At 44.7% G+C, this 21,133-nt stretch overlaps 1 protein-coding gene across 1 annotated transcript; it reads left to right on the forward strand.

Moving 5' to 3' along the window:
• The first annotated feature begins 1,477 nt into the window (after window positions 1–1,477).
• On the forward strand, window positions 1,478–21,059 carry itgb2 (integrin, beta 2). Its single transcript, XM_086220939.1, has 16 exons — window positions 1,478–1,750; window positions 6,101–6,152; window positions 6,624–6,721; window positions 10,124–10,325; window positions 10,504–10,674; window positions 10,861–11,102; window positions 11,796–11,954; window positions 12,201–12,296; window positions 12,385–12,474; window positions 12,562–12,699; window positions 13,746–13,936; window positions 15,651–15,883; window positions 17,712–17,931; window positions 18,380–18,594; window positions 19,772–19,938; window positions 20,358–21,059. Exons 2-16 carry the CDS (start codon window positions 6,104–6,106, stop codon window positions 20,421–20,423), a joined length of 2,337 nt encoding a protein of 778 aa, XP_086077065.1. The 5' UTR covers window positions 1,478–1,750; window positions 6,101–6,103; the 3' UTR covers window positions 20,424–21,059.
• Window positions 21,060–21,133: the final 74 nt, after the last annotated feature.

The following is a 21,133-nucleotide window of genomic DNA, read 5'->3' on the forward strand; positions in this document are numbered from 1 at the left end:
AAAAATAAATGGATATACAAACTAATAAATACAAGCGGTCATTCTGGAATTAAAGTGCATTAATAGTCAGGTAACTATTGGGCAGCGCTGATAGTCTGCTTCAACATAGCGGAGCAAACTGAACACATCCCCCCTCCCACACCTCATAATCTTTGGACCTCATTAAACCATTTACTTGCAAGCGATACAACAAACTGAGCTGAAGAACAGATTCCATGTTCCCTACCAGCCCAGAACCCGAGACAGGGGTTCTCCTGGGATCCCTCCTGTGGGTCTCACTCCTGATGCCATGATGATGACTTTTAGTCTTCTAATTTTCAATGGTGTCTGTACTGGAGACCCGGGTTCCATTCAGGGTTCCATTCAGGGTTCCATTCTGAATTCCATAAACTTACAATCAGTAAATAACTGATAAACACATACAAGTTAATTGTATGTGTTTATCAAGTTTATTCAAAAACTTTGTCCCTGCAATGCACAGATGAGTTGAAGAAGCTCACCACAAAGTGGTCTGGCCCACTTTCTAGGGGTCTGGTCCACCTTGTAGGGGTCTGATCCACCACAAAATGGTCTGGTCCACTTTGTAAGGGTCTGGTCTGCCACACAATGGTCTGGTCCATCTTGTAGGGATCTGGTCCACCACACAGTGGTCTTGTCCACCTCGTAGAGGTCTGGTCCACCTTGCAGTGGTCTGATCCACCTTGCAGTGGTCTGGTCCACCTTGCAGTGGTCTGGTCCACCTTGCAGTGGTCTGGCCCACATCAGCAACTCACTCTGGAAAGTTGGACAAAAGCAACACGCGGGGTCACTGAGGTCACTGTCCTGTGTGTACAAACTGACTTTACAGTGGCTCACATACAAAATATGACAATAAACTAAAATTAAAATGTAGAAAATATTCAGCTAAGGAGAATAATTTGTGGGAAAACATTTTATCTATCATGAAAATGATCACATCTAGATTTTTGTCAATAAAATTTGAATATTGTTTTTTTTTTTCTTCCTAATGCAGAAACAGTGGAGGAGAAGGTTTGAAGAATATTTATGGAAAATCAAATCACCCATGTAGGCTGCAACTTCCTGACTTTGTAATAGTAGCCAAGCGTGCAGCTAACAACAACAACAACAACAACAATAATAATAATGATGATGAAACAGCTCTAAATATTGATGCTGAATGTTGAATAAATGCACACGCCAATATCTATAACATGTTTTAGATGAATTTTTCCTTCCCATAGGAAACACATTTTGGGAGGAAATTTAAAAAATGACCAAAATAGGAGACATGGCGGTCCAGGATGAAAAAACAGGGCTGATCCCCTGAAATTAGTGAGCGTGACAACGACGACGATGTGAGAGCGTTCTGGAAGTAGAAAAAAAGAAAGGCGTTCAAATAAAGACAGGGGTTTCTCTGAGAAACGACTGTTATGTAATTTGACCACATTCTTTGAGATGGCGCCCTTCCTCAACGTGAACAGCCAGCAGCGTCACATCATGGGTCAGAATTCACACCAATATTCTATTTTCCTTCGGTTGGAGAGTTCGGAGTCAACAAAACCTGCATTTCTTGCTGCGACACCTCCAAACTGACACTCTCCTCTGCCTGGCGGTGCAGACATCAGTTTCTGTGACCCAGCCCTTCAGTTCCCGCTAACGCTCTCAAAGTTGCTTCACACTTCCTGCCAAATACTCTCCAACGCTGCTGTCAACCACAGAGTAAACCAGCTTCTGCATCTCCCGTAGTGTTGTGAGTAAATTTTAAAAAGAATTCTTTCGTCTGAAGGAAGTTTAAGAGAAAAGTTGTTTTTTTTAAATGCTCTTCAAAGTTAAGTTTTGTAAACTTCCATGGGAACATTTGGTCTCTATGACATTTAGTAAAGGACAAAATAAACTTTGTTTTACACAGCAATGTTCATCGTACTTATTTACCCGCTGAAGTAGAAGTGGTCTTCTGTGGTTCTTGAAGCCGATCCACTGGTTCTTGATTGTAATTCAGGAAAATTATTTGGAGCTGAAAGAGGAAGACAAAGAGACTTTGTGTGTTTCTGAGGGGAAGTTGACTGAATTCAAATGATATTTTAATTAGAATTTTTATTTCGTTTTTTTTTTTTTTTATTCAACAATTTGAATGAGGCGATGTACGATTTGATGTCAGTCACAGAAGTGGAGGTTTCGGGGTAACAGACTGGGCAAGCGTCTGTTCTTTGTGTCGCCTCTCGTTTACGTGTCACAGATCAAGAGAGGAAACTGTTGTCGGATGTCTTGACCTCGGCTGTGAGTCACTATCAGGCCTCAGAGGTTTCCATGCACAGAAAAGAGAACAAACTCTATTTTAGGTATTTCACATCAGTATTTTGGCCTGCTGCTGACCACTGGAGTAGGCAAAGATATGACGCATAAATGACAGACAGGATTCTATGTTGGGTCTACAGATATATTTATGTTTATGAGATCTCATAACCACTGGAAGAGTGAGCGATGATGGCGCTGTCGCAGTTGATCTGCTATTACTACCTTCTTGGGATGGGATACTGAAAAATACCATACTTCTTTAAAAGGAATATGGTATTAATATCAGTATGTCAACACTGGACAAGCGTCTCAAGCTGGTGTGATTATTCCGACATAGAACTTTTCTAAGTGGTTTATGTTTGTTAATCCGGTGAAGGCACTGAGCTTCTGTGGGGCTCAGTTACACCGAGGGGACGATCATTGGGAGGGACTGACAGACCCTTCATTCACGCTCCTGAATTGTTGAACCACTGGTTCTCTCGTCCTAAAGTCGACAAAGTTCTTTTGGGGTGATTGAAATGCCTGAAGTGGTATCTTCAGATACATCAACATTTTCTTTCACTGCCTGAATACGTCAGTAAACACTGCACTCATGAATTTGAATTGAGTTGAATTTAAGTCTTTGAAATGGTGGTGGAGACGACAGAAAACATTGGTGGAGGTGCCGCTGAGGTCATGCTTTCGTGTTGTGGTTCACAGCAGCGGAACGTTAGCGCTGCATGTTTAGCAGTTTGCCTCAGAGAAGGGTTAATGTGGGTATGTGGAGAACAAAATGTGTAAATTTTGTAGCTATTAATCACCACAGAGATGATATATTTATGAGCAGCTTCAATGGAGGAAATTAGACAGACGTGACCATATAAGGAGGCGATTACACTAAATACGCCTCAGTACTTCCTTCGTGTGTCCTAATTCAGGTGGACACTAAGACGATTGTACTTTATGTATAAATGATGTCTTCTAGGTTTGATACTGTACTGGTTGTTCTATTGAAGGTGTTGTGACGGATGGTGACATGCTGACGATTGTGTTGTCTTAGGGTTTGTATGACGAAATCTGCACAGACATTTGTAAGTTCAACTGATAGGCAAGATGAGACTTTGTGCTCATGAGCGACTTTCAGAAGCAGGAAGATAGAAATGCAGTGTCTATCGCTTATCCTGTTAGGGTGGTGGGGGTGGAGCCTATCCCAGCAGCCTTCCCCCTGGACAGGTCACCAGTCCATGGCAGGGCCAACACATATAGACAGACAACCATTGGCTCTCCCAGCCACGCCTACGATCAATTTAGAGTCTGGATTAACCTGGTCCCTCTTGATGTCTTTGGACTGTGGAGGAAGCTGGAGTACCAGAGAGAACCCAGCAGGAACAGGGAGAACATGGAGACTCCACACACACACACACACACACACGTATAAAAATGCAGCACAGTGGTGAGTCTGGGGTCACATGACATCGGTTCAGCCCAGGACCATGAATAGGGCACATGTAGCTCAGCTGCGCTCGACATCCCTTCCTGTTGAAAGGCAGTGTGTCTTTGCTGCTCCATCAGAAGTGCTCGTTCAGGGAGGAATTGATGAAACTAAATGAAAGGGTGCAGCTCTAGACTTGTTTTATTTGCAAAGTGTCACCAGATGACTGTTGTTGCGCTAAAGTGATTAAAAGCTGGTAGCTGCAGAGGATCCTCTCCTTACATGATCTGGAGTTCAGCAGCTGTTGTCACACAGATGTGTGTTACTCAGCAGATGACCGCACACATCAGGCTGGGCTTCAAACGGAAGGGCTGAGCCTTTAGCAAAGGATGGAACTCATTGCTTCAGATCTGTGGGCGAACAGTGTTGGTTGCCAACATGTTACTTGAGGTAATCTATGACCGTTAGGCAGTAACGGAGTAAAATAAAATGTAGCCCCCAAAACAGAAAAGACCTCTTGTCTCTTGTTCGTTGTGTCTTCATTTTGCAATGGAAGAGCTGATGTCATTGGAGTGTGAAGTTCCAGGAAGCTGAGCGCTGCTCCGTCTTTGGTGCGGTCCAGAGCCTGGAACTTACGTGACCTTAAGAAGTATTTGCACTATAATTACATAATGATGCATATACATATAAATACAAATACAAGCTATGTAAATGTGTACATGCCCAGGAAAAGGAAAGAAAGACAGGATTCACATGCAGAAAACTGGTGTGAGTAGTAACTGCGCAACACTTATTTTATTTTATTGACATATTAAGGGGTTTGGAGGAAATTTCCTGTTTGTCTTTGAGATTAATTCCATAAATCTGAAAATACTTTCAAGTTGAGAAGTCTTTTGAAAAAAATCCATCGTCTTTTTAGGACTAACATTCAGAAATGAGGCTGTGAGTTACAGGCTTCCATGTTTGATTCCTTGCCACACTGCTTTTATTCTTTGGGAAAGTGCAGCAAATGTAAAGTCATCAGTCACTGATTATTCTGTACAGACAGTAATGTTGTAAGGTGCTTCACTTCTTTCAACTTAAAGTAACAAGCAATATCCAATATTTTATATTTTGGCAGTAACTTGCAAATCCTTGTATGTGAGGTGAAGTTATTCTAGGTACATATTAAGTCTTGAATTTGGCAGTTTTGGTGGAGTAGAGCTGAAAATGATTCTACACCAGTGTCACTGTGTCCAGACAGGCGCATGAATACGCTCATAGCTACCAAACATGATTGATGGAACCCAGTCAGTGAAAACACACCGAGTGTGTGAGGTTGAAGATATCCAGCTTCCTTTAGAACCAAAGCCTCTCAGATTTTTCACCGACATCCGTAACTATTAAAGGCAAGAAATGGAGGGAAGGCTGATGATTGTGGGAACCGAGAGCCAATTCAAACCCAGGCGCATTCACCTCGGCTATATAAACATACTCAGCCACTGCAGAGACGTTTGGGCGGAGCAAAATGACTTGCAGACACAAACGCTGACGATCTAAAGACAACCTGAGCTTACAAGTGAGCGCTGAACCTCTGAGACCATGTGACTAACTTCAGTGTGCGTATATCTTTCTACATTTACACTCACAAACTGAACCCCGACCACTAGGACTGACCGTTCCCATCACTGAGGGAGAACTCAAGAGTGGCAAATGCAGCACCAACATCTGGCGGGACGGGAGCAGAAACCGGTTGATTGTCTGATGCAGTAAATGCCACATTTATCATCTTCGCCTGTGCCGTCTGGGCGGTGATGCACCATAAATCCTGATCGGCAAACTTCGAATGCGTCATGTAGATCTCACACAGCCGAATGGAAACTTCTTTCTTTTCAGACCTGCAAGTTCACAAGAGGGGAAAAAGGTGCCATTTTTCACACCATGCGAGAGTTTCACCCCCCACAATGTTCCTGATCTTGCTGATGTCAGCAAAGTATGTTTAAAAAAGGAAAACGCAACTTTGAATTCAAAGACAAATGCAGTGCAGGTGTTGCCGAGGACCTGAGAGGCCATGTGGCTGTTTGTAGCGTGCAGAAGCTGATTTCTCTCTGTCTTGTTTGTAAGTACCGTGACAATGGTGCCACTAGGCTTTGCTCTAAATGATGACAAAAGTAGGGCGGCTCGGTGTGCTGCCGTTCCAGGTCTGCGGTGTGTGAGCCACTACGAGAACCCTGGTTCAGCCCTGAGCTGGGGTGTCCCCCACCCCCACTTCCTCCCTCTCCCTTGACTGCAACTTTTCTTTTCAGGTCCTCCATCCACGTTTCTTTGGGAACTCTGTGCATCGATGGGGACGACAGCTCGTGATCAGATTTCCAGTCTGTTAAATGTCTTCTGTTTTTCAACTCTGTTTTTCAGGAAATGGGTCAGCGCTCGACATTTCTCCTGCTCCTGTTGGTGGCCGGGAGTGGTGCGTTATCTTTTAAGATAACTATTAAGTGGATTTTTTTTTAAATTGCTTGAATGTTTTTCAATGTTGAATTTGCAGGAGCTCAAATCTAAACCTTGACATTGATATTCAGTTAGTGGTCCCATGTTTTATACCTAAACATGAAACATTGCTTTGACGTATCATTGTTCTGATACTGTCCCGGCCACACACAGACCTTTCTGCTAGGTAGCTATAGCGTTATAATATTGCAATATTATCATGAAACCATTGCAAATCAGTCAACTGTACTGTATATTTTTGCATTAAAACAAACAAAAACCAAAAGAAAATCCTCATTTTGAGAGTTTTTGAAGTTCAGTCATCAAAACCGCTCTCGGCTCAAAGCAGAACAAACCTCATACAAATAGAGTTTTTATAAATACGTGCGAGTATCTGATGAAGTCACCGACTGGATGTCTACTTAATCAGTTGTGTTCTTGATGATTGCAGGCTTGTGTGAGAGAGAGGAAGTCTGTTCAAAGTCTGTAATTCAATCCTGCGACGACTGCATCAAGTCTGGGCCGCACTGTGCATGGTGCCAACAGCTGGTAAGAAGAAAAGGTTAAAGGTCAAAAGGCCGATGGATCTCTCTCTCTCTCTCTCTCTCTCTCTAATAATGTAAAGTTTATCCATTCATGTTCCCAAACTCTATTGAAATTGGGATCTTTTTTCAATGCTTGCCTCATTCACTGGTTGGTTGTGGATGTGGGTCCATGCAGGTTGTCTGTCAGGTCTGGGGGTCTGGAGCTCCTTCACCACTGTTACACACTGATGGTGTCAAGCAGAGTGGCGTGGCGGTGGAGATTCTATCGGACTCTCAGTAGACACTATTATCTTTAGCCTTTTTTAAGGTGCTGAGTCTGCCAAGAACCTCTCTGTGGCCTCTACTGCATCGCTTTTGGATTTTAGAAAATGCACTGTCATGGCACCCGAATAGTCGTCTGTGAAAGACATAGCAGATTTGTGACCTTCTAAACTTGGGGTTCTCATGGGACCGGCTAAATCAGTGTGGACCAGCTGTAAAGGTTCTGCAGCCTTTCTGTCTGCCTCCCTATTCCTTGTCTGGGTGAATTTTCCTTTAGTACAAATTTCACAGAGCTGTGCTGGCCTGACTGTACTGCCTCTTATTTCCATCCCTTTTACCACACCCAGTAGCTTTTGGACATCCTCATAATTGCAGTGACCCAAAATCTCATGCCAAGTTTGCATGTCGTGGCACACCTTGCATTTATCAACATTCTTCTCAACAGTTGGCAAGTAAAACAAATGACCACTTACATGAAAATCAAACCTGGTACCCTTTTTGGCAATCATGTGACTGTCCCCCTTTTTGAAAGTCACTGTTGCCCCTCCGTTTGTCGCTCTTGCCACTGAGAAGATGTCGTGTGGATACGTTGGCATATACAGTGCATCCTGTAGCTGTGCTCTGTGTTCTCCTCCCTCGTCTTCCAGCAGGTAGATCAGCGCCGTCCCTCTGCGTTGAGCCATCCCGCTGCATTTGGTCCCATCCGCCAGCTCGACTGAATGTGTGTCGGGCTGGAATGTCTTATCAAAGTTCTTGAATTTGGCAATATCGTTCACAATGTGAGAAGTTGCTCCGGCGTCCACCATGATCCCTTTCTTCTTTACGTTGGCTGATGGTCTCTCGCTGCTTGCATGCTTGGCCATGAAGCACTGATCCTCGTCGTCGATGTCCTCCCGTTTTTCTTCTGCAACCTTTCTCACTCTGTCTCCTTTTCCCTTTTCCCTGCATACGGACTCGGCTTGTGTGTTACTCCGGCAGTGACAGCACCACACTCTTTGGGTGCACTTGGCTCTGATGTGCCCTTTTTCTCCACATTTGTAACACGTCAGAGTGGCTTCCCCATCCTTCCTGTGCGTCTTGGTGCCTTGTTTGCTGCTTTGCTTTGCGCTGGTCTTCATCACACTGTCCGCAGATCCAGATGTCCCCATCTTCTCAGATTCTTCGTATACTCTTAGTCTTCTCTTGAAGTCTTTGAATGTCACGCTGTCCTCATTCTGTGTAATGTGGACAGCTAGTGGTCTGAATGAGTCTGGCAGTCCATTCAAAACAGTGGCTACAAGCAGCCCATCACTCATGTTCTCTCCTGCATCACCAAGGGCTGAAATGATGTTCTCAGCCCTCATCATGTAATCAGTAACAGTTTCATTTCCTTCCATTTGTATGGTGGTCAATGACGTGTACAAGTTGAGAATCCTGGGCTTGCTTTTTCCAGAATAATGCTCCCTTAATACTTGTAGCGCTTTTCTACCATCCTCTGCGGCATCATGCCTTATCAATGATTGGCTCTTATCGTCGAGTGCATTCACTAATTGAGCATAACAGTCTGCCTTCTTGGCTGCATCTGCAGCTATTGCAGCATCATCACCACCGGTGAGTGCATGCAGAATAGTGTCTTTTAGCTTCAGAATGTGCAAACGGCTAAGGAATCTCGTCTCCCACAGATCATACTTTTCTTCTGTTCCATCAACTACAATCTGCTGGGATAGTGTTCCTGCTCCGGCCATTTTTCACGTTCCTTCTCTTCTCCTTCAGAGTCCACTATCTCCAAAACTCGGGCTGCGGCTTGTAGAATCCCCGTGGCTGGCGCGTCTTAACTTTTCGCGGGAGTTTCTCGGCGCCGTCTTCTTCCAGACCCAGCGAGTAGCTTCTCTTGGCTAACAGTTCACTCTTCTGTTACCTTCTTGCTCTAGACTGGCATTCCTGGGCCCATAACCTGTCAAGCGGAGTGGCGTGGCGGTGGAGATTACATCGGACTCTCAGTAGACAATATTATCTTTAGCCTTGTAGGCGTATTCATTTATCAGGCAGAGAGAGGTGCGACTGCGCTGCCGCTCTGCTTTCGATGGTAACAAATCTACCGGAACAGGTAGAGGTTGACAGGTAGTCAAGGTGCAGTCAGTGACGTCACGTCCTGGACACACTTACTGCATACAACATTGCCCTCTGTAGGACACAATAAGTAAGGGCGCACATAAAGTTATGACACTTAACAGATGGTTTTCTTTTCTGTCAATAAAAAAATGACTGCACGTGAGAAGTAAACCTCCAGGTTTATGGTGCATTTTCTGAGGCTGCTGTAACTGACAACTTTTAATGTTTAGAGATGCTCGATAAGTTACTCGTTAACGTTCAGCAAGGCATTATAAATATAATTTACACTGCAGAATACTAAAACCATCCTTATTATGTTTATGGATTTTCACAAACCAGCGGTTGATTATCTCACTACAAAAATGACTACAGGTACTTCATAGAGTATTAATTATCATTTAACAAGATTGTCGTAATCGTAAGTTGCAATGTTACAGTTACTGTCCTGATGATGTTTCTAGAAGTCATACATTTTCAGAATGCGGTACAAATATTTGGTCTGTATATCAAAGGATGCAATGTTTCTAGAAATGTCAAAGAATATTTTTAGTTTTACGAATCATAAAAATGCGTAAGATTTGCCTACAGTGTTGAGCAATGTGTGCAACAAGAAGTTGTTTACTAATCTCATGTAAAATTAAATGTTTTATGTCGTAAACAACAGCAAAGACACAACCATTAGTTTATCCACATTATATAATTATCATTGAGTTGGTTAACAGCGAATAAATATTAGGTAAAGTATCATTTTACCATTTATGGTTTTCTCTCCTTCATCCTCCATGCATAATTTTGGCGTGAAGCCGTATGCAGTTCTTCAGAAAGCAGTATTAGTATCAGAGTTAGTTTGAAACTTTCTACACTTCCTGCCTTGAATTGGTCCAACATAATCTACTGGATTTACCACGGTGGACATTAAAGTACAGATATTATTTAACAATCATTTCAGTAACGATAGCAGCAGCGCAGGCACAGAGAAGAGAACGCTGTTGCTTAGAAATTCAACACTGATTTTACCTGCTTGATCTTATCTTCTTGCATTTCCGCTGTGCAGAATTTCATCAAACCAGGTGCGCAGGAGGCAGCGCGCTGTGACACCCAGACCCGACTGATGGACAAAGGCTGCAAGATGGAGGAAATCATTTCCCCTGATAACCATCTAAACATTGACAAGGAAGACGCTCTGTCCACCTCGTTCAACAAGCAGGAGCCAGTCCAGATGAGCCCCCAGAGGATCAGCCTGAAACTACGGCCCGGTGAGTCCAGTACTCCCTCCGGATCTGGGAGGAATTAGGAGGACTAGGAGCTCATCAGTCATGAAATGCTACTGAGCTGTCATGCTTGTCAGTGCCAGCCATCACCACGTTTGATCAGAGTAACATAAGCTCACTTCACGGCTGAATTTCTTTCTTGAAACATTTTCTGTCTTCACAGGCCGTCCAACCACATTTGAGGTTTCATTTAGACGGGTTCAGGGTTATCCTGTTGACCTCTACTACCTGATGGACTTGTCCTACTCCATGAAAGATGACCTGGAAAAAGTGAAAGGACTGGGCCAAGATCTTTTTGCATCTTTGAGTAATATTACTGAATATGGTCAAATAGGTAATGAAAGGGCATTCTTGATCTGAAAATTTCTGCTGTCTAGGAAAGGTCTAATGATTATTTTAACTCTGAAGCATTCTGTAGGACGTCAGTGTTGTACACCGTATACATCAGTGGTCTGAAATATTTGGGAAAACTTTCAGATTTGTGACAAACACTACTAAGCAATGGTGGCTGCTCCTGCAGGGTTCGGTGCTTTTGTGGATAAGACAGTTCTTCCTTATACAAACACCAACAAGGAGAAGCTGCTAAATCCGTGTGACGAGGATCTCCAGCAGTGTCAGGCAGCCTTTGGCTACAGACACGTGCTCAGTCTGACACCCAGGGAAAAGGACTTCAAACAGAAGGTGGCAGAGCAGTTCATCTCTGGGAACCTGGACTCTCCTGAAGGGAGTCTTGACGCCATGATGCAGGCTGCTGTCTGTGGGGTGAGGAACCTGAGGGAGTCGGGGCGTATTCAAAAGAGTTTGCTTCACAATCTCACTGGGAAGTAGGACTTTACCCGAAATCCAAAAGTGTATCAGCCAAGTGTCTGATTTGTGGAGCACGCTGTTACCATGGAGGTGCAGAGTAAACCCGTCAACGGCGGCCATTTTTAAATTCCCACCATTGTTTGAGATGATCACGATTTCTCCGTCTGACATGAAATGTCGACTATTTGGCTAGAATTTGTTTACTGACATCACAAGTTAGCTAGCGAGAACAAAACTGTCAATCAGTGATGAAACAGAATTGATTCTAACGCTGCTGACTTCTGGGCTGAGCAGTTCTTCCACTGTTCAGACAATCATGCACAGTCTTGCACCTTTGCCTTTCTCATGCGTTCCTGTTGTCTTTTTTAAACTGAGTCAAATATTTTATGGTCATAATTCATCTGGCCACTGGTCATCTGGCTTCCTGGTGGAAACTCTTTATATATTTGCTGAATGCCTGAAAGAGGAATTAAACAGAGAATTGACTTCCACGACTGGAGCTGAGGAAACGCTTCTTTTCAAAGCAAACGATTGAGATGTAAGAATATTTTAACGGAAGGCAGAGAAGCAAACAACTAAATGAAAAGACTCTTTCAACTGCTTCGATGTTCTTTACTGAAGTTGTTTCTAACACATGTTGTTATTCAGGACAAAATAGGCTGGCGGAACAGCAGCACTCGGTTAATTGTGCTGACCACGGATGCTGGGTTCCATATGGCCGGAGACGGAAAGCTGGCTGGCATTCTGGAGCCAAACGATGGACAGTGTCACATGAAGGACAGCCTTTACATCAAGAGCAGTGAGATGGTACGTGTGGGCTCACAGCACAGATCCTCATCAGCACTTGTCAGAGAGCATTTTCCTTCAGAACAACAGCGAGCTGCTCAGTGGATAAGGAGGACATCCTTAGATCCCCACCATCATCATCAGTAGATCAACGAAGCAGGCCAGAGCCAGAGTGTCTCTGGATCTGGTGTCGTTCTGTGTCTGCCACATGCGACCGAATTTTTATCAGCATTTCAAAACATGTTTTTTCCTAATGTTTGGGTGCAGGATTACCCGTCCGTGGGACAGCTAGCCATGCAGCTGGGAAAAAACAATATTCAGCCAATATTTGCAGTGACGAAAGATGTGCAGAACGTGTACAAGGTAAACAGAAGTTTATTATTTAGGTGGCACCTTTTCAATTACATAAATAAGTGACATGATTCTAATTCAATCTCACCTTCTATCTCAGCAACTCACTGACATGATTCCAAAATCTGAGGTGGGGGTTCTGTCCACGGATTCTAGAAATGTTGTTGAGTTGATTGAGAGTGCGTATAAAGTAAGTACGTCACTTAGAAATGCTGCTTCTTATCACAATCATATGAGGATTTACGCCATCCGTGTTCTCTCAAATGTCTCACGACAGAGGTTGTCCTCCAAAGTCACTCTCACCCACGAGAATCTCCCAGACCATGTCCGGGTTTCCTACAAGCCAAAATGTAAATATGCAGGACAAGCAGGGGACAATGAAGGGGTCTGTAACGACGTGCCTGTGGGAGAGAAGGTCAGTTCCCTTAGTTTTATTTAAATATATTCATACATCAAGGTGGCCCGGTGGAGCAGTGGTCCTCCCTGTGGCCCCCCAGCAAGAAGGTTGTGGGTGGAGCAGTGGTCCTCCCTGTGGCCCCCCAGCAAGAAGGTTGTGGGTGGAGCAGTGGTCCTCCCTGTGGCCCCCCAGCAAGAAGGTTGTGGGTGGAGCAGTGGTCCTCCCTGTGGCCCCCCAGCAAGAAGGTTGTGGGTGGAGCCCCGGCTGCAGCACGGGGTCTTTCTGTGTGAGTCTCCATGTTCTCCCTGTTCCTGCTGGGTTCTCTCTGGTACTCCAGCTTCCTCCACAGTCCAAAGACATCAAGAGGGACCAGGTTAATCCAGACTCTAAATTGACCGTAGGCGTGGCTGGGAGAGCCAATGGTTGTCTGTCTCTATGTGTTGGCCCTGCCATGGACTGGTGACCCGTCCAGGGGGAAGGCTGCTGGGATAGGCTCCACCCCCACCACCCTCAACAGGAGGAGAGGGAGAAAATGGATGGATGGATGGATGGATGGATGGATGGATGGATGGATATTCGTAGATCAAGTAGGGAGATACCAGCCTGGGTGTTTCCTAACTGCCAGGGTGAGGTGAGCACGGTTGTGGTGGATCACATCTCCACATTGTGCCTCAGTTTTCAGGAGAAACTGCAGCTTTTGTGGGTTAGGGGTGAGGGTTAGTTACTCATGGCAACAATCTCACTACTTGATCACAGTTCAGGTATTTAGCACTCAGAACCTGTCAGTGAATTGCACTAATAATAACATTAAAACATGTATCGCAGTTGTACGAACTTATGAAGGACTGACGCTGCTTCAGAAATATGCTGATGAGCATTTCAAGGATAAACAGGAGCCACCAGCCAGTATTTTTGCAGGCGTTCCTCTGCTTTACTCCTCCTGAACATGGGGTTTGGCTGTCAACACATGCAGAGCGGCAGCAAGGTGGCAGGGATGTACTCAAGCTGTCATCTGTAGAACTGTCTTCTTCTCCTCTCTCTGATTGACCATCCTGATCCCCCAGATTTCCTTTGATGTCACAGTGACAGCGGATGCGTGTATGGAGGACAGATCTTTCACCATCAGACCACTGAGCATTAAGGACACGTTGACAGTGCACTTATCTACCGTGTGTGAGTGTCCATGTAAAGTTGTCAGCAACAGCAGCGACTCACATTGCAAGGGCAAGGGACACATCACCTGTGGGATTTGCAGGTAAGCTTCCGCTTCGTGGCTTTTGCACAGTGTTGCTATGTCGTGGTAAAGCGGTTTATTCACTTATATTTGTTTAGTTATTTATTTATATTTTTTCAATTAGTGGTATGAACCCCAAAATCACACAAAATTATTTTTACAATCTGTCCTTCAGGAACAACTTCCTCAAAAGAAACATTTAACAGGTAGAAAAAGGCTGAAACCGGGAGTTTAAAGCCACATGTGCCAGTTTAGCCACCCTGGCTAATTCTAGTCCCTGGACAGAAGTGTGGACAGCCACCAAAGACATCTTTTTTTCCAAATAAGACTTGTGTTTCTTATCGTGGCCCCGAGAGGCAAAACACAACAACATTTCACAAAACATAACGACATTTCAGATTACGGAAAGGGTAGGGACAACATTCTTGTTTGTGATTGGACGAACCCAAGTTTGGTGACAGTTCAATTCTGTCATTTCCTGTTCCTTTTGCGTCCTACTCTCAGCAGCATCCTTGCGTGAATTTTAAACTGAGTTTGAATGGATGGAAGAGGATATTGAAATCATAAGGGACTATTTTAAGAAAGGACAATCATACAACGGAATTGTCGATACGCTTTGACAGGCAATTGAACTGTCACCAAACTTGGGTTCGTCCAATCACAAACAAGAATGTTGTCCCTACCCTTTCCGTAATCTGACATGTTATTTTGTTTTGTGACATGTCGTTGTGTTTTGCCCCTTAAGGGCCACCGCAGTTTCTCCCTCTAATTCCATAATCAAACAATTTAGTAAGAAATGATCAATGGTGAGAAAGTGTGGGGAGTCATGGATTATAACTAAGTCTCCAAACATCACCTGACCTTGCTCTTATCATCATTTGGTTACCTGCAATACGGACCGGTTCTCCTTCAGCAGTACTCCTCTGAGCGCTGCCCATACTCACAGCGTCACACACACCTGCAGGATCAGCCGATGTGGTTGCTGTCATGCCATTGACTAAACTTAAACCTGATGCTGTAATCCCACAGACGTGGTCTAGTAGGGCCCTACTCTACCTACGAGTAGGTGTAAGAGGCTGTGATCACCTGTTCATTTGCTTGACCCAATGTTATTAAAGCCCAGTAGGCCCAGTGGGGTTGTTATGGAGCTTGTTTCCTGCTCCTAATTCTAAGAGTAACCCTACTCCTAACCCTAAAATCTCACAACTAACCCCTCACCTGATACCTAACCCCTAACCCTAACCTAAATCCTAACCCTAATCCCTAAGGCTTAGAATTAGGGAAAGGAAACATGAGCTTCATAACAAGTCTACTGGTCCTACTGGGCATTAATAGCATTTGGTCAAGAAAATGAACAGGTGATCACAGCCTTTTACAACTACTCGGAGGTAGGGTAGGGCCCTACGAGACCATGTCTGTGGGATTATGGTATCAGGATTAAGTTTATTCAATGGCATGACAGAAACCAGATCGAGTGGCAGGATGAACGTCTCACGTGGCCCCGCTGTTTCCATCAGACTCACATTCTGGTTTCTGCGATCTTTCAAACAAGTTTCAACAAATGAAGTTTGCCTTTGAGAGCAGTTTGGGCTTCAATTCATTAAACAGAAAAATGTTGTTTATTTAATTCATGTTGAATGTGAGATGATTGTCTTTGCCCCTCTACACATACCTTGTTGCAGGAATACTAAAAATAATTTTTCGGATCTTAACAGAATCTGTAATGCTTGTTCAGCTGCAGGGAGGGCTTCGTCGGTCAGTTCTGTGAGTGTTCCATTGGTGATAGAGATGAACGTTCTCTGCAAGAATCCTGTCAGAGGGGCAACGGCATTGAGTGTGAGGGTCGAGGGGACTGTGTGTGTGGCAGATGCCAGTGCCACACCACCGAGGCTGGAAGCAGTTTCCATGGCGACTTCTGTGAGTGCGACGACGAGCACTGTGAGAAGTTCCAGAATAAATTATGCGGAGGTAGAGTTTCCCTCATTGTGAATTATCAGCATTGTCTGAGTGACTTCAGAGCAGATCTGCAATTGTTATGCAGACATTTCCATTTCCAGTCACTTATGGTGTTCCACAAGGGTCTGCGCTTGGACCAGTTCTCTTTACTCTGGATCTGCTTCCTCTAGGTCACATTATTAGGAAACACTCAACTAATGTTCACTGTTATGCAGACAACACACAGCTGTACTTATCAACGCGTCCACATGAAACAAATCAGCTGACTAAACTGGAGGCCTGTCTAAAGGAGATAAAAACATGGAGGACCCATCATTTCCTTTTATTAAACTCTGACAAAACTGAAGTTATTGTGCTGGGCCCAAAACACCTGAGGAACTCCTTATCTAATGAGATGGTACCCTGGATGGCTTCACCCTGGCCCCCAGCACTACTGTAAGGAACCTAGGAGTTCTCTTTGACCTTTAACTCCCACATTAAAGAAATCTCGAGGACTTCTTTCTTTCATGTACGTAACATCACTAAGATCTGACACATCCTGTCTCAAGAAGATGCAGAAAAACTGGTCCACCAATGAGTCCCTAAAGACTCTCCAGCTGGTCCAAAGCACTGCTGCCTGCGTGTTGACGAGAACAAGTAGAAGAGACCAGGTCTCTCCTGGACTGGCTTCTTTGCATGGCTCCCTGTCAAATTCAGAATAGAATTTAAAATTCTTCTTCTACCATCAAAGTCCTCAACAGTCAGGCTCCTTCATCCCTGACAGAGCTCCTAGTCCCCTATGATCCAGCTAGAACCCTTCACTCCCAGGATGCAGGGTTACTGGTGGTTCCTAGAGTTCTAACAGTAGAATGGAGCCAGAGCCTTCAGCTATCAGGCTCCCCTCCTGTGGAACCGTCTCCCAGTTTCGGTCCGGGATGCAGACACCCTCCCTATGTTTAAGAGCAGTCTTAAGACCTTCCTTGTTGATCAGGGTTATAGTCAGGACTGCTGGAGGAGGCTCCAGACCTGAAGAGGCTCAAGCTGCAACCCGTAGCTCCACCTGCTCACATCCCCGTCTGTCCATCAGTCTCTCCTCCTTTCTCCCTCTTTGTCTCTGTCCCTCTCTTTCCTTCTTTCTCCCTGTCTTCCTCCATTCTCTGTCTTTGTCTCTGTCCTGCTCTCCTGCTCTCTCTCCGTCCCCACTGATCCTGGATCTGCTCCACCTTCCTGCTGGTAAAGGAAGGTTCTGGTGGCTGCTGTTGCAGGATGTGCTTGCTGATGGAGAATTGTTGGGTGGAGGTTCATTGAAGGAGGGAGGTGCTGGACCTGCTCTACTTGGACAGTCAGGACAGAACTTTGGTTGGGATTTGGTGCCGCACAAATAAACCTGACTTGACTTGACTTAATATTCCCCCTCAAAGTAACTAGTAATTGATTGGTTCAGATAAATGTGCTGGAGAAAAAGTCCAATGTCCCCAGAAATGCAAATACTAAAGTAAAGTGCAGATACTTTGACATTGTATTTAAGTACAGTACTTAAGTACAAAGTACTTCGTTAATTCCTACTACGGCATTTTACATTTGACATGAGAGCAGGAGCAGTAACCTGCTTCTGGTGTGTTGATGGTCTGACGTGTCCACGACGCTTAGTGGGAACCTGTTGGAACAAACTGTGTATTTGTCTCTGTTCTGGGCAGCAGATTTTTGGAAGACGTTTCTGTGGACATGAGACTTTGCACTAGAGTCTAGTTTTATTCCATCCCTTAGCGAAAAGCTCTTTTTCAATGAGGACCTTCTGTGTCAAAGACCACACATACTTTGAAGAACTTTAACTCTCCTTTCGATTTCTCTCCCCTTGTAGGAAATGGGAAGTGCAATTGTGACGTATGTGAATGTTTCCCGGGCTTCGAGGGCTCGGCCTGCCAGTGCGCGGTGTCTGACGAGGGCTGCCGGACCATCAACGACACCGTGTGCTACGGCAGAGGGGAGTGCAAGTGTAACCGCTGCGAGTGTAAGGATACATACCAGCGCCCGCGTTGTCAGACCTGCCTCGGCTGCCCTGACCCTTGCCAGACCAAACTGTAAGAAGACTACGTGATCCAACACACAGCATTTGACCGTTAAAGGAGCTCACCAACTTTTAGGGAATCCTGTCCCCCACCAGTTGACTGACTGCTAGTTAGCTTAGCTGCATGATGCTAATGATACATCACAGCAGTGTACAGTGTCAAAGACAGTTCTGGATTAAGGTGTATTTAATGGCTTTTGAGATGTCGTTCTCTTCTGCCTCACTGCTAGCTTTCATTGCAGCTAAGCTAATCAGCAGTCTGCTGCTGGGCTGTGGTCTGGTGGAGGGATCCTTCTGCTTGTCTGACACTAAAAACCATGGACAGAAAGAGTATTTCCCAAAACTCTGTCATGCTCCTTTAACAAATAAAACTTAGTGACTTTAATAACTACTGCCAACCTACACCAGGCCGCAAAACCAAACCTTCAAGTATTAACCGTTGCTGTTCATCTTGATTTCAGGAACTGCATTGAATGCCTTGGTTTTGAATCCGGCCCCTTCAAAAAAAACTGCAGTGCAGCCTGCCACTCGATCGTTTATCATGATATGGTAGATCAGTTTACCATTCCAAGCAAGCAGTGCCAGCAGAAGGACTCGATGGGCTGCTGGATCAAATTTAAGCTGGACCAGCTGGTTGGAGAAGACCATTACACGGCTGAAATCCTGAAAAACAGAGGTACGCTGCTGCTGACAGACTCCTCAGAGCCGACAGTGTCTGACGGACTCATTCTTTCAGTACTGCATTGATGTGAAAAGGTATTTAGAGTACGTGCACAGTACACTGACAACACCTGCAAGCACAACAGTTAGAGGTTTTATAAGTCACAAGTTTAAAAAATGTCTGACTGAGGCCAGTATGGGACACTGGGAGCTGGAACCACTTGACTGGTCTTGTAACAAAGCCGAGTACATTGCAGTTAAACCGAGAAAAAAAAAAGAAAGAAAGGAAGTGAAACAGGCTGAAGCAGAACTTTCTTTCAAGACAAGTATACAAGTTAGGGAATTATTCCCGCTGGATGCTGACAGGATCTCAAGCTCTTCTGCGAAACTTTTTTCCTACATATAAAACTTGCAAGGGCTGCACGGTGGAGCAGTGGTCCTCACTGTGGCCCCTCACAGCAAGAAGGTTGTGGGCGGGGCCCCGGCTGGAGCAGGGGGTCTTTCTGTGTGAGTCTCCATGTTCTCCCTGTGCCTGCTTGGGTTCTCTCCGGTTCTCCAGCTTCTTCCCACAGTCCAAAGACATGCAATTTGGGGACTTGGCTGATTGATACTCTAAATTGACCGTAGGTGTGACTGTGAGTGTGAATGGTTGTCTGTCTCTATGTGTTGGCCCTGCGATGGACCGCTGACCTGTCCAGGGTCTCGCCCGTCGCCGCTGGGATAGGCTCACCCCCCCCCCCCTCCGCGACCCTTAATAGGAACAAGCGGAAGACAGTGGATGGATGGATTGCAAGTGATATTGAAATATTCCAGAAACAGACAAATGAAGCGGAACCAAGTGAGCCAAACTCAAAATGATACCAACTTTTATCACAGGCACGATGAATGTCACTTTTCTTGTTTACATTTTTTGAATATATCACTTGGAAAATATTACTTGAATCAAAATTAGCTTTCTTCTCAGCACATATTTATTATTACCCTGTGGTCCAATCAGGATTCATTCCAGCATTTCTGGATGAAATGTCATGACATTTCGTTCAATGATGAGATCAGGTTTTTAAGGCCCTTTGGGGACATTTGAAGAACCCGTCCCTGACAGACCGGCACAGAATCACGCTGAGAGACATGATGCTATCTCAACTAAAATGTCTGCAGGGATCCATCTTTCCTAATATGCTCTCTACCTCCAGACTGCCCAGAACCTCCCAGTGTCATACCAATCATCGGTGGCTCCATCGCCTCCGTGGCGCTTATTGGCATCCTGCTGCTGTTGCTGATCAAAGCTCTCATCTACATGAAGGACCTGAAAGAGTTCAGGAAGTTTGAGAATGAAAAGAAGAAATCCAAGTGGGCGGAGGTGAGACTTTGACATCATCTTTTATTATTGACAGAAAAAAACTTAAAAGCAATAAATCACCAGGCAGTGATGGGCGATGGGCTGCATGTCTCTTGTCCCAGCCAGGTGCCCCCCACCCCACACACACTGAAAAATAAATAAAAATATAAACACACTCAAGTTAGTTTATGCCGATTGTGTAGATCTCGGTTAGATGAGACCAATGACACTGGTAAAACACTGGTGGAGAAAGTTCTGTAAAGAAGAGAAACCCCAGAAAAAGAAAGTCCCCATGAAAGGACTGGAGTGTGTGTTTGATATAGCAAAGTTTAAAGGAGGTGTGTATGATCAAGAGGCCAGAAGCTGCTGGTCAAACGTGTCCTTCCTCTGAACCAGTTTGAGATAGGACGCACTAATCTTTGACGTCCCTCTGTTGATAGGCTGACAACCCGCTGTTCCAGAACGCCACCACCACTGTGACCAATCCCACCTTCACCGGAGAGTGAGCTCCCCCACAGCGCTGCACACTCACGCTCAGTTAGCGCAGCTGTGGAAAGAGTTTACTGGTATTAATGCTGTCACGTACTTTGATTCCAGTTATGTTTGATTAGCTTCCATATTCTTACAAAAACAATGCACATTTTTATCCATTTCTTTTAAAAATAATGAGATGCGATGCAGTGTGGTTCAGGTTGGATATCGTTTAAAACGTGGCTTTTCTGTTAAACTGTGAACTTACTTTATTCTTACTGAGTGTAAAAAAAACAAGTGTAATAGATACGATATCTACAGTCTGGGTGGCTTCAAAGGTGAGCTCCTGAAGTTAGCATCACCATGGCAACCTGTCACTGCAGTTGAAACCTATAGCTTTGTATAAAGTATTAAGTCCCAGCCAACCAGGAAGGGAATTATATGCTGTGCCTCCATCGTCTTTGTATTGTACCGAACATCCTGAATGTCAGTGCCTAAAAGCTTGCGTGTGGTGGGACGCACCACCAGCAGGACGAGGACCCAAGAACCGAAGTGCTTCTGGGCAAACCGAACCTTAAGAAGACAAACGTGGTGGACAGAAGGAGAAACATGAGGCAACTGTTGGGTTCTGATATGAAGAATAAAGTGTGCAGCAAGTATTTCATTACTATTTGTTTGTTGCATTCCTTGTAGTTGGACCGACATGCTGTAAATACTGCACCTCCATCCCACGGGACATTTTGCG

This window comes from Aulostomus chinensis, chromosome 12 (assembly GCF_037954235.1).
Source record: "Aulostomus chinensis isolate RoL2024-O1b breed Wild chromosome 12, RoL_Achi_v1.0, whole genome shotgun sequence".
NCBI lineage: Eukaryota > Metazoa > Chordata > Actinopteri > Syngnathiformes > Aulostomidae > Aulostomus > Aulostomus chinensis.